This window comes from Crassostrea angulata, chromosome 7, assembly GCF_025612915.1.
Source record: "Crassostrea angulata isolate pt1a10 chromosome 7, ASM2561291v2, whole genome shotgun sequence".
NCBI lineage: Eukaryota > Metazoa > Mollusca > Bivalvia > Ostreida > Ostreidae > Magallana > Magallana angulata.
The window spans coordinates 10,946,143-10,972,545 of NC_069117.1; the positions used below are offsets into that span (position 1 = coordinate 10,946,143).

The 26,403-nt window shown below is 35.3% G+C and overlaps 1 protein-coding gene across 3 annotated transcripts in view; it reads right to left on the bottom strand.

Annotated features, from left to right (window-relative positions):
• LOC128155410 (formin-J-like) overlaps positions 1 to 26,403 on the bottom strand; it is a 55,975-nt gene that overhangs the window by 18,892 nt on the left and 10,680 nt on the right. For 2 of the 3 annotated variants that reach the window (XM_052817102.1, XM_052817103.1), the window contains exons 2-3: positions 12,482 to 12,973; positions 3,935 to 4,050 (exon numbers count right to left, since the gene is read on the bottom strand). In XM_052817102.1, the coding sequence (XP_052673062.1) occupies positions 3,935 to 4,050; positions 12,482 to 12,973 (608 nt within the window). Of the gene's footprint in view, positions 1 to 3,934; positions 4,051 to 12,481; positions 12,974 to 20,185; positions 20,373 to 26,403 lie in introns of those variants that run through there. The other variant, XM_052817101.1, reaches the window with a different exon arrangement.

Below are 26,403 nucleotides of genomic sequence, written 5' to 3' on the forward strand. Positions count from 1 at the left end.
CTAAACGACAATTCCCCATGTTTCCCACTCAGGAGAGTGTGTTTTGTGTTAAGGGTCGAGATTACACAGATATCGTGATAAAGTGTGCTCTTGGTACCGCGAGGGTCAAACACAACTTTCTACAAACGGGCTCTGTGAACGGGTATAACTATTAATGCTTAATATTTTTAAGAACCCTCGATTACCGCAATACAAACCGCTGTATTAGCACGATTTCCTTATCCGAGACGTAAACCCCGATATCTGAGGTCCTCAGCCATTTCTATAACATGGCGAATAATTTACACAAATCAGCAAACACATCAGTGGAAGAGGTAATAACCAAATTTTGAGAGGGTTTTAATTCAAACAAAATTAAAATTTCAGCGGAGGTACAAATCTTATCGCCTCGGTTTCCGAAGATAAACTCAAAACGCGTGGGATTTGCGCGGACAAAGCCTAGTGCGGCGATACTCATATAGTAATAAGCCTCTACATCCAAAAGTTAGTACCAAAACAAGCAATATCGGGGTATTCTACGACCTGTGGATTCGACTTCAATAGAAAACAGGACAACAATTTCGATATGAAATCATAGCAACGCCTTATGAGCAGTTTGTGTATCTATCACTACGGTTCAATTAACACATTAATGTATGGGAACCTCGTTGATATCACTCGTTTATGGGTGTTAAAACATGGTCGAGTAGTCCAGCCATTTGACTCGATTTCAAGTAAAACATAAAAAAAATCTATGTTTAAAGTTGTGAAATTTCACTGTGAATAAAATGGGGCGTAAGGGTTGTTAAGCTGTGGTTTATCTGCCGAATGCAGACCACGGTTTGCTAGTAGCAATTTGTGTGATAAAAGAAGATCAGGGAGGCTTTATTTAAGTGAAATGTTTACAAAGGAACCCGTATTTGCAAAATCCGCAGTGGTTTAAACGGTTATTTGGTCCATATGACTTCTTTAACGCAAAAATTTAGGGTTTTTTATACTTTAAGGTAATGTAATTCAATCCATCTATATATACATTAGATTTTAACGTTAATTAAGGTCGTCTCTTTTCGGAACATGTCATTTTATTTTGACTGTCGATCAATGGCGAAACACATGATGTTTTATAAGACTCCCAAGTCTAAATGATGATATCTTCGAAAGGGGGCATTCTGGGACGCCAAACTAGACGCCACCTGAAGGCTTTTTACCCTTTAAAGGACAAATTCGGGACTGACTGTCGTCTGCAAACGAAAAGACAGTATGTCCATGCCACATCTACTCAGTATATGTCACATGTAATTACATCATTACCTTTATTGGGAGATTCAAAATTAAGCTCACGAATATTTGAAAACAAAAATCTGTTTTCGGGTTTTTGGCATCTTGAACTTCCTGTTTTCAAGTAGTGTAACTAATTGCACTCTGCACGCGCAGTTTTATAATTTATTTCTATACAGCTTTCATCTCAAAGATATAAGATTTATTTTTTTCATGGTGTACGTTTATGGAGATACATAAGTATGCAAATTAGGAATGTTCCAGCTTTTTAATCTACCGTAGAGCATGTATTTGTGAGCCATAAACCAGTTTGGTTGCGCATATTTACAATATACATGTTCATAAATTTAAAAACCGGTCCATGCATAATGTAAAAAATTGCCATATATTCAGCTTGCTAAAGTCATGGTATCTGCATTTCAAACAGATGATTCAAATTTTTTTTTCATCGAAGTGGAACTACTCCTAACAATTTCAATGAAACTTATGATTCGTATTTAGCAATATTTCTGGAAAATTTTGTTGAGCAAAGAGTTCCCCCAAAATTGACAAGAAAAGATCGTTCCTTTCATCTATTGTAATTTGTCGAATATAAAATTGTTTTAAAAAGCGTTAAGAATGGTAGTTCATATTCAAAATTTTACGCCATATTGCATTTTTGGGAAAATACTGGAAACGGTTGAAAGAACTTTCTTTCAGCCGCGCCTCATTAGATATTCAAATTATATGGAAGAATACCTTCTGACATAACAGTGTGTCGAATAGTCCGTACAAAACAGGTTAGAGGGACCACATTTGAAATTCTAATGTTAAAGCAATTTTTCTAGTCTTCGTTCAATTTATGCAGGGTTAAAACAAAACTTTAAGACATTGCCACCGGCTATGACATTTTCTTCTGGAATGTTGCAATTTTCGTAAAGGCTTTCTCGGTTTTTAATTAAGATACCACGCGACTTATGTATGATTTCTTAATTTGTACAGGGATTTGCCAGAAATGTTTCAATAAATCTGATTAGGTAAACAACAGAATATAAATTGATAAAGACGAGAGGACAACTATGCTTAACTGTGACGTCAATGGAGATACAAAAAATATTAACCTCTTTTGAAGGAAAAATGAGCACAAGCCTTGTTCGTCTTTCGTTACTTCGTATCAGACCTCGCGTGCAAAGAGGACGAGATTTTTTTTTAGATAATTTTGTGTATCTTAACTTTATCGGCTCTTCATACAAAACAAATCTCCAGCCAGGAGGTCCTCAAAGCCAAATAAATATCAAGTGTTTCGAAAATTGTGCAAAAGACAATTTAAACCTGGCAAGGAAAAATAATAAATGGAAACTTGATCTGCAAAGATGATAAAAATATTATCTCCAGTTGATAAATGTTAAATACATGATATATGCAAGGTTAAAATCGGTCCTCTTTTGGGAATGCAGGCCAAAAAAATGCCTAAGACTCGTGTCTCGTCGTTTATTAGTATTGGTAGTCTTATATGAAGGTCAACATTTGACACACATATATAATCATTGTGTATTGGTTACAAACGTTTGCTGCAACGATCGACTATTCTATCTTTGATGTGGTTTTTAGCACTATGTCCAGCTTACACAGAAATCCTCGGCCCTCATACAAACCGACGCACTGGTTCTTGTTGATTTTATAATCTTCTAGTTTACGTTTGTTTATATATTCACTTTGAGAATTGATAAGATACACAAATCGAGTGAATGTCCCTATTTGAATATTGTATACGGTGTTGTAATGGTATTTACCGATCACAACCAAAAATGTAGACCGAGAAACCAAGCAAACATGTCGGTCATCATTTAGCTTCTGAGAATAGCCACCAAGCAGATGTGGCCCCTGACGTCACAAAACAGCAGAGAGTTGCGAACAAGTGTTTTAGCAACCGGAACAAGAGCCCCTTGCTTTGTGTACAAGCTTGTGTACACACCGCCACAATTCCAATAGGCCGAAAACGACAAGGCATTTGAAAATAATTCGAATGGTAAATATGCTATTTTGAAATGATTTTTTTTACAACAGAAACGTGCCCAAGTGAAATATTAGCGGGTATCTGTGTTTGTCCCCTCGGCTGCATTATGCTGCAAGTCTGAATCCTAGTTAATGACCTCCCTCTGTATAGGTCAATCTTGGTTTATTTGAATTTTTTCTCACATATGAAAAACTATTTCTAGACATTAAAACGTACATTTGATCATTTCTTTTAATTTTGTACATTTTGAAAGTAGTTGACGTGTATGACTGAATTCTAAATTTCATGGCTTCTTAGAAGTTTATCGAATACAGGAAAACAGAGGATGCCAATTGAAAATTTGCCAATATATGTGATTAAACAGGAGACATGATAGATGCCTATCGAATTCAATCTGAATAAATAAAATCATTTGACGCACACTATATACAGGCAACGCCAAGCTCAAATTTTATGTATCAACATTTAAGGTGTGAAAAATAAACTTGTTTTAAAAAAATGGTTCATCTTCAATACCGCGAATCAAACGAACTGAAATTAAAGTCACTGAATATATTGTCGATCCTTTTATATGTTCACACCAAAAAAGAGATTTAAGTGGATTTCATTGGCGCGCAATAGGACAGCGGCGTGCCTGGTAAATCTTTGTACTTGGGAGGCTTTTCTGAATGTAGATCTTACCCTGTAATGCTCTAAAGCGTCCAGAGTGCATGCGTAGCCATCTTTGGAGTAGACACAGAGAGCGGACAGAAGCTCCAGAATCTGTTTCTTGACGGTAACATTATCGGTGTCCAATGCTGCAAAACAGAGTACAAGTGATTAATGTTCAACATGTAAAAACATATCACAAACTGTAGTGTAGAGATCATTTAAGACTTATGTACGAAACTAATTCGAGCAGTTACTATAAATATTTGCTCTGTTTCTGAATTTACTGCGGTGATGAATCACGTGTCTGTAAGAAGAACTCTTCTGTGTGTAAGAAGAACTTTTCAGTGTATGACGCCTAAATACCTATCAAAGGTTAATTTAACATGTACATCACGTACTGTATTAAAACATTTCAATCCATGTAAAAACATTTTTTTTCTAGAACAAAGCATTCCTTGTTGGTGTTAAGTGATAAATTAGTTTATTTTATCTCTTTCATTTGTTTACATCGTATTTTCACGTGATTGAGAAATCACACTAATGATAAAGTGTTGGTGTAAAAGTAACTAGCAATTGGACATGAATTTCGGCTTCTTGATGTTTACGAAGACAATCAGTGAATCATTTAGCCACTGTCGGGACAGAGTCGTTCAAAAAACTGAGAGACCCTTTAATATCTCAGGAACTCGGGGTAACGTAATCATATTCAGGGATTGTTTCCCTTGTATACCACAAGCAGACGACATGGGGTCAATCCTTCAAGGCACACTTTCATTTGTATGCGTAGATCTTCTGATATCTATCTAATTTATCAAAGCCTCCTCACTGTTCGTAAACTTAACAATTAACTAATTATACGTTTAATGATTCTTTCAGTTGGCTTAGATAAAAACTAAAGCAAACACTGTCCCCCTTTACGCATCTCTTGCCAGCCACTGTTGCTAAGTGTCGGCCATCCCTCTGTACGCAGACGATTCATTCACACAGTGATCTTTAGCTGGCCCCCGCCTCACGCCGAATGCATGCAGGTGAATAAGGGCCAAAATCTCGCTTGTTATTTATGGTCCGGAAAAATGACATCCCGGGGATATACAGTTAATATGTGTGATAGAGGAAAAAGATTTATGTGTCTCGGACTACATGCTTCAACAATGCAGTGTAATTTTGTGTGATGGGGTTACACAGGGAGAAGGTCTAAGCCTTTTCTTATTAAGGTCTTCCGTTTCCAACGGAAGACCTTATTGTTATTGCTTTGTTTCTTCTTCCCTATTATTATTATTTTTTTTCTTACAAATTTTGTGCACGCCATTTCTCAGCAACGGCTCATTTAATTTTTATGAAACTTTTAGATCTGATAGGTATTGATCTGAACCTTGTTGCAAATTTTTTTCATTGATGACGTCACTTCCGTTTTTGAGATATCGTCGATTTTATGATTTTTATAGGGGTATTTTGTCGGTGGAACTCCTCTTTAACTATTGCAGATATAAAGTTAAAATTTTCAGGGATGGTAGACAAAAGACTGAAGTTATGCATGATGGTCTCAAATCATTTTTATCTCGAATAGCGCCGACGCTCGCCTGGACCCGAAAATTGAGATTAAAAAAACGTCGTGAATTTTCGTGCTTTTCTTTCTTTATCTCTTTTCTGGAAAATATTTTATTAAGACATGTAATGTAAAAAAGGTTTATGTTTACAAGACCTTTCAGCTGATATCAGGAAAAAGGGGCTGGCCCCTCAAATTAGGGAACTAGAAGACTCTAAAGTCTTTTACCCATAGCGCTTCACTGAGGGATATTTTGAAATAGATTATAGAAGCAAATATGTTTATCTTACAGTTATAAAGCCCAGCAGTATAACGATTTTCTCATGTGTTACGTAATTAAGGGTTTTTAGGGGTCAAAAGTCCAAATCTTTGATCACCTATATTTCAAAAAGGAAAAATATTTTGAAATGCAGTATAAAAGAAAAGATCCTTAAAATGATGTACTTAACAACATGAAACCTTAAAATTTTGGCTCAGTGGCCCCAATAAGGAGATAAGGGACCGGCCCCTAAAACATTCTTTCTCAGATATCTCAAGAACGGTAACGAATTTTTAAACACTTGTTGAACAATGTCATTATAATCAAACAACCTTTCATTTGATACCAAGAAAAAGGGACTGGCCCCTAATATTAGGGAACTAGGGGGCTCTAAAGTCTTTTTGCTATAGCTCTTTACCGAAGGATATTTTGTAAAAGATTATAGAAGCAAATATGTTTATCTTACAGTTATAAATCCCAGCAGTATAACGATTTTCTCATATGTTACGTAATTAGGGGTTTTTAGGGGTCACAAGTCCGAAACTTTGATCACCTATATCTCAAAAAGGAAAAATATTTTGAAATGCAGTATAAAAGAAAAGATACTCAAAATGATGTACTTAATAACATTCAACCTAAAAAATTTGGTTCAGCGGCCCCAATAAGGAGATAAGGGACCGGCCCCTAAAACATTCTTTCTCAGATATCTCAAGAACGGTAACGAATTTCTGAACACTTGTTGAACAAAATGTCTTTATAATCAAATGACCTTTCATTTGATACCAAGAAAAGGGGACTGGCCCCTAATATTAGGGAACTAGGGGGCTCTAAATTCTTTTTCCTATAGTTCTTTACCGAGGGATATTTCGGAATAGATTATGGAAGCAGATATGTTTATCTAACAGTTATGTAGCTTAACATTATAATGATTTTCTCATGTGTTCCGTTATTAGGGATTTTTAAGGGGTCAAAAGTCCAAAACTTTGCTCACCTATATCTCAAAAAGGAAAAATATGTTGAAATGCAGTATAAAGAAAATATGCTCGAAATGATGTACTTAACAACATGCAACCTTAAAATTTTGGTTCAGTGGCCCCAAAATGGAGATAAGGTCCGGCCCCTAAAATATTTTTTTATAAGATATCTCAAGAATTTCTGACCACTTGTTGAACAAAGCTCTTACACCTGAAAAAAAATAGTATCTGGCCCTTTAAATGTAGACCCTCTTTTCCTGTTTTAAATCATGTTTAGCTGTTAAATAGCAAAATCAAGATCGAACATAAATCTAAAGTTCTAAAATCAGACGGAAGACCTCCTCGTTGCTCGCAACGAGATCGTGTCTAGTTCATGTTTATCTTTTATAAGCTTATCCAAACAACTTAATATCATAAAAGTTGATGAAGTAAAGAGCGTTTAAATCAACCTTACAGGCTTGAGAACAGTTTCGATTTCTATACTATGGCGGCAATGGTTATGTTAATAGAAAAAAGATTTATGAGGGAATGTCTGACCGAGGCTACTGATATTAACGGATTAATAAATCCGTGATCCTTTTATATCGGACATGTGAACTAATGGATATTTTATTACTTCTCATGATCTCTACCTTTATATATGTACACACAAAATGATCGACCGACATCAAAATATTTAGCCCGAGTCTTAACTGTGTTTGACCACGCGACCTGCCCTTATAAATTGTACCCCATCATTCCGCATGGGTTCACGTAAACTCTCGACCTAGTCCTTGTTTCATAAATATCCTGGATATGAATATTGTCATATTTGTTTCAGACATGGAGACACACGTGAATGTGAGTCATTGTTAAAGTGAATTAAGAAGACGACCGGATTTGCTGTTGGGGAAGATCTCCGACTCCTAATTTTAATGAAGCGAAATCAAAATGGCCGCGACTTTGAAAGACGTCTTTTGATTTTGACAGATTATGAGTTTGCAAGATTTACGGTTTTAGCTTTTTTATCTACCAGAACTTCGTTTTAGTCATATAAATCATTATTTCTAAGCTTTTCGATAAAGCGTTTTCAATAAATCCGAACGTGGCTTAATATGGGCACCTTAACATGATTGTTGAGTGCATTGTTTAAAGATAGATTGGAATGCAGAAATATGTCTCGGATAATAAAGTCGATACAGAGAATGACCTTGGGAAAGGACGTCTGGTTGTTTGAAGACGTTACTGGATATTTATGAATAACTGTATTGTAATGTGAGAGATTCCACATCTGTTTATACAAAAAAGGCGTCAAGTTGCAACATTTTGAGTAAACTTGTCTGAAGTTGTATTTCATTCATAACTTTTTGACTAAGGTCATCTTAAGGTGAGATTAATTTCCGCCGCAACGTTTTGGTGAAACAAGAAAAATGAAACAACAATTCATATACATAGGGCCACAGGGGTAGAGACCGTTGTTTAGTAAGTATTCATGCGTCTTAGATGAAATGTTGATACGGTCATTATTCAAATGAACTGCAATACACTGCAAAGTTTGCCCGGGGCCTTGGTCAGTAGTAGCAGAGCGGGCATTTGAGATCTCGTTTTCCAGGTCCAACCTGCCGGTAGACCAGTGACTCACGGTTGATCCGTTTGCTTGTTTTGCTGCTTATCAGCTCTACAATTAAGGACTTTGTTTAATGCCTTCAGACAAACACTCCTCACGCCCATCAATGGCAACCTACTTTCTCTTCATGGTGATGTTGGTACTGTTGAGGAATGTCCAAGAGGGTTTGATTGGAATGAAGTCCAGACGACATCATTATCCGGGCATTTAGTCCGTATCATCCGGGATATTTTCCCCCGTCTCCGCTTTGCCAAAGTTCAACATTATTTCAGTTTGCGGACAAATGCCGTTGAATTCTAATGATGTATATAAATCGCCATTGCTTTGTCACACTTGCCGATAGAATTCAATAGGTCTGTAATTGAATATTTAAAGTTATTTGTGAGAAGTTAATCTTATTGCTGTTGGTCGTTAAACGAAGCTGGCTCATACGTTAGGTTTGAATTAAAATGCTTCAAATTAGAAGACAATTTCGTGTAAAGGGAAGCCATTTGAAGAAATGAAATTGACTTCTTTGATGTGCGAACGATTGTCATTTACGAGTTGAGCGACCTTGGAGGGGGGTATAATTCCCGGGAAGCAGGTTCTATCTACAGCAGGACTAAGCGAATCTGATTAGTCTTTTTATGTAGCTGGTCAATGATCGCTTGCAAAGAACAGTACAACAATGCTAATTGTTTTGTTTATGCGTAGGCGACAATAAAGTTTAAAATGTAAAATAAAAAGATTGAGAAGGCGGAGGGAAAAAAATATCATCGCAGGCAGAGTAAGGGCACTTAACATAGAAATAGTTTGCCCCACAGCACACTGAAAACAAGCCCTTGGGGATACCATGTAGGATTTTGAATAAAACAAATGAAATGCATGAATATTGTGTTTTCCACCACACAGTATTAAGAGGACATCGAACACCAGTGACATATTGACCCCAAGTCCGGTGTCCGCTGAGAAGTTTTATACATGTAGGTGGTATCAATTTACCCTCTCTCCACGCAAGCTAGGGAGGACATGGGCCCAAAACTCTAAAAATCAAACCCTGACTGACGATTTAGTCATGTGCGGTACACATTTTGTCTGTTTTGACCAAACATGCACTGAACAGAGAGGTGAATCGTCAAAGGTTCGACCACCAACTCTGAAGACGAACAGGGGTTTCTAGATTGACGCATCCATGATTGGAACAGGACTGTCACCTTATAATAAAGAGTGCATAAACATTTAATAAAACCAGGAGGTTATGGATGTTTTTACACATACTCTTTTTCTAAACAAGTTGTTTACATGATAATATCGAGATTTTCTGATGAATTGGCAGCCTAAATTCGTTCCTTCATATCTGTCCAATTTGACATCGTTAACGATTTACCAATGGGTTATGCGTTACGGATCTCGTTAAGAAAGCAATGAATGTCGATATGGACTCAGTTTCTATATGTACGCGAGCGTTTAGAGGGTATGTGTAGAAGATGTACTTTTTGGAATGAAGTGAGAGAGAGGGGAGGGGGTGTAGATCTATTATGTATACTGACAAGGTCAGGAGTTGGGACACATAAATGAATAGATCAAGTCCAGAAGTTCATTGTAACCACACGGGATTGTTCCTGTTCAGGTAAAACATAATGATGGTACACAGAACACCACTCTAGCAATACGTGAGAGAGGGCACCAAGCTGTGTTTGGCATGCTTTTGCTACGGACCGTACCCAGGGACCACCGAATTCAATACACAGAACAGGGAACTGTAATTCATGCTTGTATTTTTTGCCATGGTAAACCAATTATCAGTTATAGGTTTGACAAAACGCCCGTGGCGCACTGACAATTGCTTGACGGAGAAAGATTTCGGACAAGAAGGGGTCCATGACGATGCAAGATTTTTTTTCTCTTCTAAAAATGACCCTAGGTCTGATAGCGAATTAATGCCCAATAGACACATTAATAGTGTTAGTTAATGGGACATACTACAAGACTGGTTCAAGTCTTACTCATTCCATGGACGACGGCCCTCAACGCGTCTTAATGGTCAGAGCTGACAGTAAAGTAGCGCAAAGATTTAATAAACCCGTCGCTTCTCGTAGACGAGAGAGAAAATGGTAACAAAAAGGCCACAAAAATAACAGTTCGACACTATGAATATACAATTATCATTGTACTTTTATCAGTGGATACCGTCGCCACGCGGAAGTTAATTTACTACGGAGCGTGGCGGGAACGTAGTGTATCGAAGCAGCAGACGACTGAGTGGGTGGCGGGAAAAAAATGGAAAGAAACTAATAAGTTTCTGTTGGTAGAGTGTCATCTGCGATCTGCCAAAATCTCAACAAAGCATATCCACGCAGCGAGGGGGAATGACAGTGTCCTGAAAAGAGTCTAGCTTGATATCAAAGATCTACTGATTCGGCAACAATTTGAAATTGCTTCCATCTTTAGAAACCTTGAAACTGAATGCATGTTGTTTTTGATTTAGGGGCGGAGAGTTGTGGAGGACTGTTCCGAATACATATTGAGAATTACGCAAGAAGTGTATTTCTGCAAAGTAGACATAAATTATAGGTGACGAAAGCGCAGACAATGTCTGATCAATTGTCAGAGCAGACAATGCATTGAGTGAAACTGACACAGTATATTGTACTGTATTCCGTCCATTTGGCTGACATGTACGTTATAGTAAGCCAACGACGATATATCTTGCAATTATGTCAATGCATGAAGGGTTTATTAGTGAACTTTTAATTAGGGTTGTTGGTTGATAAAGCAGTCATTCTTCTGTTGTTTTGAATCCATTGGCTAAGCTTTGAGCTGGAGAATGTCCAAGAGAGAAGTTAGATATCGCAGTTCTCAATATCGGGTAGGGCTACCACAGTAAACAGTCCATGTGTACCATTCCCGGGCCGAGTAATCCTTGTGTCGTCAGAGAATGAGATAGGAGAAAGCGAAACTAACCCAATGTCCGGCGAAATAAGGCAGAAGATTTTAAACTGTGTATCTAGCTCCAAACCTCTCTGGCCTACAGCCAAACCAGATGGATTGGCTATTATCAGGATATTAAACTTCTGAGGTTGTAAAAGAGAAAAAATTAAATGCATCTGTCATTCAAAAACGACATGAAGATTCTTGCTGCTATTAACCTTTCTTTTCTTGCACTGACGACGTACGCCTGTAAAGATATTCTTTAAAGTTAAGAATTTCTTGCAGTCTATATCTTGACTGTTATGTGGAAGTCGCTTTCACGCAGGTTCCCCTCTTCTTTTTATTAATTCATCACATGCCTCGCTGCATTTGAGACGTCGCACACACCGCACAGAAAAGCATATTATATAATTTCCATATATACATTCAAGCGGGAAAAATCTACCTATTCTGCTCACGTAGGGAAGAAAAATTGAATGTGTGAAAACTTTTCAAGTTCCCGTCGTTGGTTTGGCTAGATTGCCACACAACTAGCTTGCTTTTTTTCTTCTTCCACACTAGCATATCTTCACTGTCTTCTTTTGCCCACAAGGGCCCAATAACGGGCCCTAATATCGGCCATTACTGGATAAGTACAACTCTTTGGGCGCGCATTGCTACAAGATGTTTTGGTACATAATGTGTTAAAAGCAAAACCAACTTGTCATGTCACCATAGAGGAATTACACGGTCATGGTTTTTAGAGGGGAGCAAGACTAAACGATCTCAAAATTGGGGGGGGGGGGGGGTGAAGGGGGGGGGGGGACCATGATCATATAATGGAAAGTAACTGTTAAGAAGTTCAAATTTAAAAATTTCAGTAAGCTTTCTCTGATCTTAAGAAATGACTAATGTAAATCAATTTGTTGGAAATGTCCTTAACATGTAACAAAGTACAAGGAGAATGTCCTAATTAACCAATCATCCTTTTCAAGACTTTTAACTACATTTTAAAATTTTCAAAAATCGGACGTATTAGTTAATCTGAAACAGTTTTTAAAAGAAATGGATTAAAATATTGTATATTTCCAAAGATTTTGGGGACAAAATGGACGGGTGTTATACGATATGTAGTGGTTTGTTATTTAAAATGATTGCGTTAATATATACACCTGCAGACGGTTAAAGTATCGGAGAGCGCGGCCCAATTCACCTGTGTAGAATATTGACCTATTCTACCTGAAAATTAACAGAGGGGAGCAAATAAAGGTAATAGTAGAAAACTGGTTAAGAAAATACGTACCTGATGCAAATTTCCGAATAAGTTGTTCCTTATTTTCCACTATATAATCCAATCCCAGGGACGAATCCATGACGGTTTTAATACATTCCGCACAAGAAATTAATAAAACGCTGTCCAAAAAAGTGGAAGATTTCTGATTAGCAAGTTGATCCAAACTTTCGAACAGAATCTCTAGCCCATATTGTTGTAAAAATTCCAAAATCCATTCCGGATTGGATTTCGATTTAATAAGTTTCCTTTTCAGTGTAGAATATGTATTTACTGAGGGAATTCTTAACAGTTCAACTAGTCTCTTTGGATGAATGGACGCGGTGTCAGTGTTACTGCTAAGCCCCGCCTCCCTAACAGGTGACCAGCCAATGGAAACTCGTCTTACAGCGTAGGGCCATCGTTTATTGCCTACTTTGGGGAACCGATCTTCTTTACATGAACCAAAATCAACTTCGCTGTCCGACACACTTTCCTCCATCCTTGAAAAACGAGGTCCTACCTCTGTCAAAATAGACAACAAATTTTATTGTTACAAGGTATCAAATTTATTTCCGTAATGCTTTTGAAAATTTAAACGGTATTAGAGGTAAAAATTGAATTTATGTTCACATGTGCCGTGCAACAAATTGCAGTGTCATAATTTAATGCTAGTACATGCATTCCATCTTTTTAACAAATTTAAAAGTGTGTAAAAAAGACCATTCAAAGTAAAGGGGTATTGACAGACGATTGAGAATTTATATTTGAGAATGAAAAAAGTAAACTACGAAAAAAAAAACGTCTCAGTAACAAGAAATGCGTTATAGAGACTTTGCTTTCTCAAGTTCAATGCATATTTTAAAAAAATAATAAAGATGGTTTGGAAGACAGGTGCGATCTCGAACCGCCATGCTCTGGTAATCTTATTACCATATTCGATGGTGAGACCATCTATGCCCTAATTATCGTGATTATTGAATAACACGCATTGAATTGATGCTAAAAATAAATGATCTTCTGCTTTACTCTACGAACACGTTTTTCTTCTTTCTGCATAATAAAGCAATTGAGCTGGAAAAAATCGTTGCCGTCATATTAATGCAGTATTGCATTTTTATTATTAAAATAATATGCTAATACAGTGAATACATTTTTACTCATAACAAAAACCAATATATATGTAGAAAAAAGAAAAATGTCGAAAATGGGTCAAATAAAGAATTTGGTTTATAAGAGATGACCATAAACAGTTTAATGATGCATCATTTGCATTATCTTATATATTTAATGACATTTCCGTTAGAAGAAGAAAAATATTAAACACGGCAAATGACAATCAGTTGTCAGGAATACGTTGACTCTGAAAGTCTAATTATAGAAAGACATTTTGTTATGTAATTGTAACAGGAAAAATTCAAAAGTGGTTCTGATTAAATCCGAAATGGGTATCTGAAATTTAAAACTTTAAGAACAATTTATTACAGTTTTGTTTAAGTCTTTTCCGTGTGGGTAGATAAAGGGAAAGTTTTAAGGTATATTTGGTTAATTTTATTTACTGGAAACCAACTCATAAAGGTATTTTAAAAAATCAGGTAATAATAAACTGAAATAAAGCACGTTTTGATTACAGGACGTTAACAAACTAGAAACTGGTAAAACTGATCGAATTTTATACGTCTGTTTCCATGACAAAAATAAACACACTTAAAACAAAGAGATTAACAGACACACCCAAATTAGGGGTATATTTCTGGAGAAAAATTTTATTTTGATATCTGACGAGGTACCCGTGAAATCAAAGTGTTCAAATCGTGTTTTAATTTGGTAATTTTACAGTTTAAAAGGCTAGGTTTTTTTAGAAAACAAAATTTAATCATGTTGTTCTTATCCGTAAATTAGCCTATAAATTGAAACAGGTTGTGGTTGTAGACGATAGTTTGTAATAAGGAAACAACTTTTTGTGATGACAACATAAGCTGATGTTCAAAATATATATTCCTCCCTTTATTTATATACACTTTGAGCAATCTTTGCGGTAGAGCATTGCAAGGCCTTGGAACTTTAAAGCACAGAAATTGAATTAAATAACCGTTTGTAGTTTTTTTTATTTCGTAATGACAAAGATCTGACTTATCTGTTTTGTTTGACTGTGATTATTTGTCTGTCTTTACAACGGCTAAATAAACATAATTATTAGAAACTTACGTGCTCTAAATTTGAAAGGAAGTATTTCCGCATGGACATTTGACCTTCCAGTTGTCGACGTTACTACGCGTTTTGAGCACTTTCCATCAGAAGTTACCTTTAATTTAAAAGAAGTTCTCAACAGACGTGAATCATACGGATAATTATACCCTTTATAAAAGTGCAACTCACAAATTTCACCCTGATTTAATAATGTTTATTGAATTCAGTTTCCACAATGAAACTACCAATTAAAGCATTAGCATTGTCAGTATGCAAGCATTCTGTCTTAATGCGTGAAGTCTGCTATTCTTATGCATTGTTTAGATACGTGAAATAGCTCCAATAATAGAATTTTTTGATGGAAAAATAGCTGTACACACCTTTCAATTACACGGTTTGTGCATTATAATTTGATCTAAAGAGCGACCGAGGGCCACTTTTTGGAGATGAGATCGCTGCTTTGAAATAATGAAACGATCTTTGAATAAAAGTAATTTTACGTATCATTATTTCAAACAGTGATCTGATGACATCTAAGGTGGGCTTTACTATACTTTTTGTGCCATTGAGTGTAAAGGTGGCCATTTTTTATTTAACAAATAACGGTGCTTAATTCCAGCTAACTGTTGTAAATCGTTGGTGAACTGTTACACTACCCACAAAAACCTCCCACATATATATATATATATATATATATATATATATATATATATATATATATATATATATATATATATATATATATATATATTTACCCAATTATGTAGAATGAAGTGTATACTTATTATTTTTCTGATTAATTATATATTTACACTTTTGTCATCCTTAGTCTTAATTAATTTTATGTCTTTATATTAATTGTAATTAATGCATCAATGCTTGGAATGATGGATTGTAATATCTGTGTCAATTTGAAAGCTTAAAGGCAGCGCAAATTAAAATTTCTGAAGAATTTTTCACTCATAGTTATAAAGTCAACAAGACTGTATTGTTAGAATAATATTACTTCATGTGTATAAACATTTCTGAGGTAAATGAAAACTACTTTTATGCAAGATTAAGAATCTACGTTTATATTGTTCTGAATGCAAAGAAAAATAATAAATAAAAGAAACATCAAACGACTTAATGAAATTCGTTTAAGAGATATTTGGGAATGATTTTGCATAGATAGGTAATGGGAATGATTTTGCATAGCTACAATGTAGGTAACTGCTATGAATCCATGCAATTCCAAAAAAAAAATTGCAGAACAATAATTTTCATAGCTTGTGCGCAGAAAAAAAGATGATTTGAGTTAAGATTGTTACAAAAGCACGGACTGACCCCAAATCGTAATACCTGACAGGAGAACTTAATGTCTTGTCACCCTACTCGTAAACTACAATGTTCAACTCTCCGTTAAAACAGAACATCCATGTGTAATCAAGCATAGGGAATCTGTTAACCTGCAACCTTCCGTCGCAGGACAAGATAGCTTTTGACATCGTAAGCTAAAAACCATCTCACCACAAACAATCCTAACAAATCATTTTACGCATTCAGTAAGCAAAGTGTGAATTCCGGTACACCTATTATCGAGATATTTCATTCATGTGTTAAGTTTTTATGAATGGATTCCGAAAATATTTTTGAAATTTGCCTTCAGCATTTGAAAGTTTCGAAAGGAACGAAACATGGGAGTTTGCTAGTTTTTCAGCTGATTCGTAAATATTAAAATAATAGACCAATCATTATGATGCCAAAAAAAATCATTCATTTGCAAAAACTTAAACTTAATCTAAGATGTAATTATTGAAAACCGTGCCAAGGAAATCATATTTCATATGTATGTCGAACGTTTTTATTTAAAAGGACACACCTATTTCGGGGACAATATTCATTCACATAAAAACATCAACCATAAGATCTTTTCATCTTTTTGTTTATCGACAATGTACGTTACAAACTAACAATCCATTAGTAGCAAACGAATGTTTCATAAAGTGGATGAATAAAACAAAAGTATGTCGCCATTTCCATTATCATCAGTTTGAGCCCTCCCGTCCTAATGTCATTAAACGTTGGCTGAACAATATATTCTTGATGCCGTCATACGTATGTAATTACCTAGACAGTTATGTTGAAAAGTAAACAACAAAACAACCTCAACAACGACAACAGAAGGCCGTGACGACAGCATTTCGATAATCTTACCTCACTGTACGGCTGACCCCGAATTTTAAATTATTAAATTTATTCACCATTATGTCTTCATTAGTACATGTATCTTAATTAAAAGATAAAATCAGGGATATATTGTCCACCACCGATTTCACGCATTGTCAACACATTCCAACCTACACCGACTACAGGTCATGACCTTTATTAGATAAGTAGGCGTTGTCTAACAACCCCGGGGGTGGAAAAAAACAAGAAATCGCACGACATTATTTCTCCATCATCTCTCCGAAATACACAATGGTTCTAAAGGTGTATTACAATCGGTGAAAGTTCACGCGGGTCAAGATGTTCTTCTTGCGTTGTGATTGATATCTTAGTATGGAGCCCATTATACAATATAAATTCCAGCCAGTAAAATTCACTTTGTAATATTACACCTTGTTAAAGTGTGACATTGATAAAATAATTCAAAATACATTGTAATAAACTAGATAGAATTCGTAATTTTAAGTCAATTGAAAAATACCGATCGTTTTAATGTGATATTACAAGTATTTGGCTTTTTATCTTCGATATAACCTTGCATCAAAGGGTGCAACACAAAGGACCAATGCTGCTCAACTAAACCGAATGACCTCCGGAAATTATCAAAATTACAAAGCATATAACTGTATTGCGCCGAAGAGTCTGTGGGGAGACAATGGGGATATGAAAGTTGATTACCCCTCCCACCCAATAGTTTTGTGAGTGGACAATAACCTAATTGAACTGCTTGCGTCACCAATGCATCTTTGGGCCAGTACACCACCCGGCAACGCTTGTGTGTACGCAGGAAGCACGGGTCGACGAAAAGATCGAAAAGGTGACTGTAATCTGTCAAAATACACTGGTTATAATTATTTCTTTGATGTATATGGTTTCACAGTTGTTAAAGTATATTTAAATCTTTTAATTGACTCTTAAATAATCTGAATGAATTTTCCTTTTTTGTGTATTGCGTGAGATAGGATCACTTTGATAACTAAAGACGATAGAGATGGTATCTTTTAACCTTATAGCGAGTGATATTATTTAACCTTTATGCTAGACTATTTCTTTGTGGGTGAATGTGGCTGTATGTGAATTACTGAAAGAAAGAACGCACCCAGTCGCTCGATACCTGGAATAGATAGAATAGGTAAAATATCATACATTTAGTGGCGCGTGTTTTGTTAAGATGTGGTTCTGGTGGGACTTAGTTTTGGGCCCCGGTAATGACTGAAGTCACACCACCGTAATGAATGAAAACAGAATATGCCTGATTCATATCCGGAAAATTTCTTCAAATAGCATAGATAAGATTTAAAGAAAATAACGTGAACATCATTTAGCGGCCTTGTGCTTACCCCAATCTAACTTTTGATAAGTAATAAAAGGACAAGAAGGCTCGGCCGTCGTGGGTTTTGGAAAGTCATCCCCAGAAAACTATAAAGTCGTAAATATTTATTAGAGTTTATAATCACTTGACGGAAATTCATGTCTTTAACGAAGAGGCTAAATTACATGTTTTGAATACTTTACTAATACTTGTGAAATGTAATACACATGGGGGAAGCTATTAAACGTTCAACAAGGTTGCAACGGTTGAGTTAACAACTTTAGTTGCATCTGTAATAGATTGAAATTCTGGTGAACGATCTTCGTTGGACATATCCAGCCCTTATATAAAAAAAAACCCAGCCAATAATGTGACAAGCGAGCAAGTCACTATGGCTCAAGGATACAGGTAATCAACAAGATGTTTCTCTTCAATACACACAATGAAAATGTACCCCTCTTGGGCAAAACAACTGTCTTACTGTTGAGGGCATGCGAGGACAAAGGATAATCCCAAAAAACTGACACAAAATACCTAAATATGTAATCATGTTTAACAAAGTGGTCTTTATATTGAGAGACCCCTCTGTCACCTTGGGAACCCGGTTATGAACCTTGGTGGACAAAAACATCCTAAAACATATGGTTCGCAGATGATCTAGTAATTGAGTATAAGCGCCAATTTAAAGATTAGTGAAAAAAAACATATTCTACCTAAAAAATATATTTTTCCAGATCGATTTACGGTTATTGATTGTTTTCATGGACGAACATAAGGATGCAATAATAAGATAAAACTATAGCAATAACTAGAGTGACAGGTATATGTTTCCTCATTGGATATTGTCGCCAAGAGGTCGATACATGTGATCAGGGGAATCCCCGGATCAGTAAGCAACTAAGTGAGTGAAAAATGCAATGCACACATTGATTGTTGCATGATTTACTTCCTCTGGGTTTGCACATAAACAAAGATCCTTGTTAGCCGACGTGCACACAAACAAGGGTGACATCTCGTTAAGAAACCAACAACGAGGCAAAAACATCGTCTGCCCGGAACCACACACACTCAAGTTCTTCGCAAAAAAGCTACTCAGATCGAAATCACATGCATTCATTTCTGCTTCATTTCATCACCTTTTTATTTATCAAGTGTGACGTAACGAGAAACGTGAGAAACTACGGACTCAGACTCTGAACTAACCATTCCTGAACCCTTGGGCAACAGAAAACAACGATCGAAAACCGCTTTCAAATTCTTATCTGTCTTCTAATTTAATGTTGTGAAATAATAGACGATTATCCCTTTAACTGATGATCTAGCGTTAACGTAATGAAGCAATGTTGTTTACGACAACCATAAAACAAAGGTATTACTTAGAACAGGACGCCAATGACCGTCAGGACAAAAAAAAAACAAAACGAAAGATCAAGTTCGATTTATTTTCTTCAGGAGCCATGTACGGATCTGAATGGGGTCGGAGGAGAAAATCAAAGTTATTACATTCACATAGTAAAATTACTATTAATGTACCTTGGACCACCAGGCAAAGATAATTGTTCATCAGACTCCCCCTCCCCCACCCGGAAAAAAACATTTCTAGAGCCCTGCATGGGGGCCTTTCTCGGTGATATAATTTCACTGGATAAGTTTTCTCTTTAAGAATTCAACAATATGATATGGTACCTAAATCATAAATTGTAAATAAATGCAACGATAGTATATTTGTAATATTTCCCATTTTAATCAAAATTATAAGACATTTTGTGCGAATAAAAGAAGCTGAAATAGAACATTGATCAGACATAAATTCCACTTCGCTATCGAGTTACCACAAAACCAAAGAGATCCATTTGGTGCATCTTGTGGAAGTTTGGCGCAATATTTAAAATTCTTGAGGGCGTTCCCATCATTCACGTGTAAACATCTATTTAGTGTGTTTGTATCAATACAATAATCTATACACTAGAATATATCTGTCTGCTGTTTGGAAATTAATATCATGAATGTTTTGAAAATTGACTTACTTGGGATATACCTTGAGGCGCCGCTGCGATCTGCCTTGTTGTATGTATAACCCAGAGCAGTATTATTTTGTGTCACCACCCCATTAACTGATGTAATTTGAGGGAAAATAAACTTATGATCGTTCGATACACCCAAAATACACAATTCTACGTATGTCAGTACCCTTTTTACATTTACAATACACATGAACTCACAAGGACAGAGGTTTTAAATTCAGGTGATTCCATTATTTTAAATCGCAAACAAATATATGTAATTATCTAATGCGCTAAATTTGTAAAGGTTCAATAAAATATGACAGCATGTCGAAAACTTGGTGTAGACCTTTGATTGGGGTCCTATTGTACGTTGGATGTTTAACGACATCCGATATTCTATTGTCTAAAACTCCATTGTCTTAGCTTAACCCGATAGCTGCACGCACAAGAGTCAATTCGGGTGGCATCCTCTATTTTTTCACTTTAGCACTCTGTGATTTTATTTCTAAACACACCATTCATGGTTTCCCCCAAAAAGGTGAAAGGACAGTTTTGTGTTTCGTTATTCATGAATAAGTAAATTTCAATTTTAATTGAATAGGAACTTTAAGTGCAAAAGCTAATTGAAGAACGATTTTTGTAGTTCCAAAAATAGTATCCACTATTCAAGTTTGATATTTGTTATTCAAAATTCAGAAATGACAACCAACAGTCGTCAGCTGGAAAATGAATTCTAGTCCAAACAGAAGACATGAATTTTATAAAATGAGCTTAATCTGAACCTGCTTCAGCCTCAACCCACTTATCCCTCCCCGATTTATACCAAACTATGGTTATTTCCCCGACTTCTGAATCTTTTAATATACTGTTTATGTCCACAAAACATTGCATAAATTTAAAACGTGATATGAATATCTTTTCACATTAATATTCTAGATGTGCATAGCAATGCAGTGACACATCGGCTCGCTTAAGAACAACACGCCTATGGATATATTAGAAAATTATATGTCTAATTATGTAGAAGACATTGAGCGCTCGATTTGGGCCAGAATTTTTTTTCCCAACAATGCTCCATTTAGATCTACATTCTCCGCCAGTTATACTTGCAAAGCAAGGAAGGAGAAGAAAACGGTTATGAGTAAGATAAATACTTCTACGGTAAAATGCACTTTATCACGAAGGTTCGTTTGATTTGTAAAATCGTGCAAATAAACAACTTAACGTGGTTTTATACACCATAAGTCAATTCAACAGCTGTGTTTAAATCAAATTTTTATATTAAATATATTTTTTAAATACATAAATAATACGAACATTCTTTTATTTAAGCATTTGTGGTTATTCAGATGCAGTTTTTTTTCCAAAGTAACATACGTGCTTAAAAGAACCAGAAAAACGAATGCAGTGAATTTTGCAACCATAAAGAAACTCGTGTGTCAAGAAAAGCGTCTGTATAAAATGGTTAGTGGTTTAAGGATGACGTTTACTCAGAATGAAAAAAAATTCCACTGATGATAATGAAAAACCAACTATTGTGTGTTATAGACCTTTTATTGTAGTGTTATTTTTCATTTTCAAAAAAGTAGGTCAATGACCTACTTTTTGAGTTAATGGCCATTGTATATTTTTGGAAAATTAAAGGAAAATCATTTAAAATTTTACACTATGATTGAGATTTTCTTAATTGTGAAAATAATACAAATTGCTCAACACTTTTGAAAATGAAATACAATTTATGAATGGCAGTGACACTAAATACATACAAAGCATTAAGTTTTCCTTCACAATTTTTATAAATATTCCAGTCCGAATTTCCTCTATCACTTTTTAAATTCCTACCCATTTTTGATCCAATTTACAAAAAATTGAATGATGATAATACAAAAACATTTGTAGTATTAAACTACTTATATTGATCTTATTATGTTGGCATATAATTTATATGAGGTCAATGATCAAAATTTTGAGATATGGTGTCTTTTCTCGTTTTTAAGCATATTTCAATATTTTTTAAATTCATGCCATACGGTTATTATAATGAATAAATGGGGTAAAACTACCAGAAAATATGCAAAATTATATAGACTAAAATATAAAATCTTAACTTTTAATATCAGAGTACTTCCAAAAATGTTTTAGCAGAAAACAAAATCTGCAAAATTTAGTCCGAATTTCCTCTGTTTGGCTAAAAGTCTATTTTTTTTTGGCATAATTCCATAATATAGTAGAAATATCGAATGTTATGTCAATAATTATTCATTTCACAGATACGTTTTGTGTTTAGAACAAATTTTACTCATGACATTGAACTTTATAACAATCCGAATTCGAGAACTCAAACCCTGAGTAAACAACACCCTTAAAGAGTTTTGAACTCGAAATGTTTTCCTGCAATGTTTGTCCCGATATGCAATGAATACAACCATAATTAATATTATCAATCGGGCAATCTAGATAACCAAACACGATCGTACCAAAAATATTGACATATTTTGTCAGACACATTAAACTATCTGTCTCCTTAGCACTCTGACCTGGTATTTCTCGCCAGAGGGAAAAAAATGATACACACTTAGATGAAAATTAGTTGTTGTATTACATTACAACTTCAAAAGCAGGCATGTTTCAATCACGGGGTACGAAAACAGTGATGTCAGGACGTGATGGTACCGTAGAGCGCGTTCGATTGGTCACCTTGGTAAACTCTTAAGTCGGGCCATAACATATGAACATTACATCGATATATATTACTTTTCTACAAGATCTTGACAAAATAGAATTGACAATCTGCAAACATATAACTGTTTGATTTCAATGGATTACATAACATCAATATATCACGAAGCAAAGAAAATGCACAATTTACTCTTGCAAACGTTTTGTTTGCAAAACTTGCAAACACACTTAAGAATTGAAAGTTTTTGTCTAGATTTACACAGTGAATAATTCCATGATTCATAATGACATATCACAAGGTAAGAATGCAGATGCAACTGACATATAGATACATGTCGTCCAGTGTGGTCGTGTGATATAAATAGAAATGCAGTGTGCACGAGAGAAAAAAATGCAAAAAACCACAAAAAGCAAAGGAGAACCTCGGTTTAGCAACTTACTAAAATACGTTTTATCGACAGCCGTCCTTCAAAAAAATTGATAAACTGAGATATCATGCTTAAGAACGAGTCTAAGCCCAAAGGAAGTCACCGTCTTGATTTGTCAATTGGGGTCAAAGGTCGTATATTTTCAAAGACTTGACTCCTGCTGCGATAGGGTTCTGTTTTTTCTTCGTGTTGATATAATTCAAATTAGAACAGTTTTGCCGGTTACGTTTCAACGGTATCTCAGTAGTTTAGATAGAAAGCATCGTATCTGCAGCCAAACAGGGTCAAAGTAAGATTTATTTTGGCTGATAATTGGGTTATTAATCGTGTTTACACTGCCAGCGTTTTGGGTTAAAATAAAGACTTGATGTAGTAAAAATTACCACCGAAATACGTCATTCAACGCGATAAAACAATTTAATTTCCACTGTGGGTATATAGATGCTGGCAAGGCAAACGTATGACCGCTGATTGGGGTATTTATATCTTACTTTAAGCGTTGGCTAATGCACGTAAAGAACCCACCAAAACGAAGTCTGGGCAATAAAAGATATGTTCAAGAATACTTCAAGCAAACCTGACACTAAAATTGAGTTTCTTTCATGGAAGTACTTCAGAAAAGGGGTTAAACTTAGCTAGAACGATATTTTTAACAATCTGTAAGAAAAGCTGCACTTTTCATAATTCAATGCCGTTGCTCAATAAAGTCGTAATGAATGGGTTCATAAATCAGCTTTGGTGTTTTGAGTAATTTGATACATAATTTACTTGTTTATTTCTTTAAATGTTTGAGCCAATAAATGGATTCCATTACGTGTAATTGCGTATTGGCTCCATTCGATAGAACAAGTGAAAATGGATGCCATTTCAAAAAGCAATTGGTTCAAATTTTCACCACATATATTCGTTAAATCAATCTAAATCGCTTGTTTTTTGAACAGGAGTACTGACGTTAGTTTGCGCGCATAAATTTGGTTGTACGTATAGTAAAAACCGAACTGACTCCATCGCTCGTTAAAACCCAAACCTACTTTTAACTGTTACCCTGCAGTTGTTAGTTTTCGCCATTGACCTTTTTCGATGACCAACGACACATTCAAGAAACGTCCTATCAACATTTCAGTGGATCGACAAGAGGAGTCTCCATGCACTTTATCAAAAGCAATCGCACGGGGGGTAGATCGGAAACAACACTTGATTACAGCTAAAGAACCCTTGTGACAAGCGTAATGCCGACCAAGAATATTAAGACAAGAAATGTCGAAACCACTTGGGTTATCGTCACTCAGTGGTATTTAATGACAACGATTTGTTTGAATCGCTAAATTTGTTTGCAGATCTATCACATTTAGAGGAGAAGGCAGCATTTGGCTCATCGTGGGGTACTCGGTGCGTATTGGTCCAAATGGATGGGGAGGGGTTAAAGTGCAAAGGTCATAAATATGTCAACATAAAAAAAAAGAATTTAATGACTGATCAAATATCCAGGTGAATTATAATGACACGTTGCATATTTTCAGTCAAGGACCAAGAGGATCTGTATAATAATGCTTTGCTTGATTTTTAGTAAAGGGTACAAAATAAAAATAAAAGCTAATTGGTCCTCATAATATGTATGTGGTTTGACAAACATCCGGTTTAAAGTTAGAAAATCCCCCTTAAAAATTGATTTGGAAATTCAGATTTGAATGACTTTTCTGGTTATAAATCTACCTAAGTCTGAAATCAATCGGAATGTCCTGAAGTGTATTGATTTTCAGAAGTAATAAATAGAATAGAGATATTTCCTCCTGCTTTGGTGCGCCACATTTTGGCAGTTCTTTCTATGGACCCTTTAAGTAGAACGGGGATTATCATTATTCGATAACACATGTGACAGGCCAGAATTGAGTACTAATATCGAGAGGTTTATTTTTTATTACTAGTATTTGTTTTTGAAAACGCGGAAGTAAAACATTTTTTCTAAAATTTTTTAGTGACAACCAATCCAAGGTTCGACAACTCTGCATAGAGAATTTTTTTCAGGTCATTAATTCCAGTTAAAAACGTATGAACTTAATACAACGGTTTTTATTACAAGCGACAAGCAAGTTTTGCTCTGAATCGGTCAAAAGTCGGGAAAATCGTTTTGAACGGCACCTAGCGGCGAAAATTAGTCTGGTCCTGTTATATTTCTAGAAGCTCGTCTTCAGTGAAATTAATATACTAGTTTTTATTGCTTCGTTATAAAAGTGAACATGTCCGAAACCTTAACTTAACCTTAGAAAAAATACACATACCGCATATCGGTCACAAAATAATATGAAACATTACCTTATTCCATTTACAACAAAATAATACATTTGCATCTTAAAAAGTAGAAGTCCATCAACGATGTTCTACATGTTTGTATCGCACATTATGGAAAGAATGAACAATTTTATGCTTTAACAATGATTAGGATGAAGGGAGGTAGTATTGTAAAACAATTTAAAGCCTTCTTAGCAGATCTCCTGATATCTATAAGCAAATCTGAAAAATCAAGTCAAACTTAAATGCATATACAAAACAAGTACTCGTTTTCACATAGATTCTGCAAAATATGTGCCTCTCAAATTAAATAAATAAATAAATAAATAAAATCTCACTAGCAATTCAAATTTACAGACAGCATTATGGTTCATTTTACAGACGATCCATTTGACCTCTAGGTCATCTGTGTCTGAGGTCAAACGGTTCTTACATGTAAATGATTTATGTTTTGAATTCCTGAAGAAGCACGGTCAAGATATTTATAACAATTTCACTGGGCGGTTCCTGGTTATCAAATAAACCCAGGCCATCTTATATCAGGTCAAAAGAATCATGTTAACAAACAAACTGGGCGGAGGGACTCAAGTCTACATATTCTAACACGAGCTGCCATTTGAAGCTGTTAACACAGCGTAAATACAACATCATAGTGCTCCAATTATCTTTATTCTCTTGAGATAGGCGAACACGATTAATTGTAATCAAGAACTAACAATTTACCTTAAAATAGCTCATCGGGGGAAAATACATGTCAAAAGACAGGAAATGCGAAGGGATTGGATATTTCTTAATTCAGATATTATGAACCATGATAAACTCCTTCGTTGAGTAGATTTTATG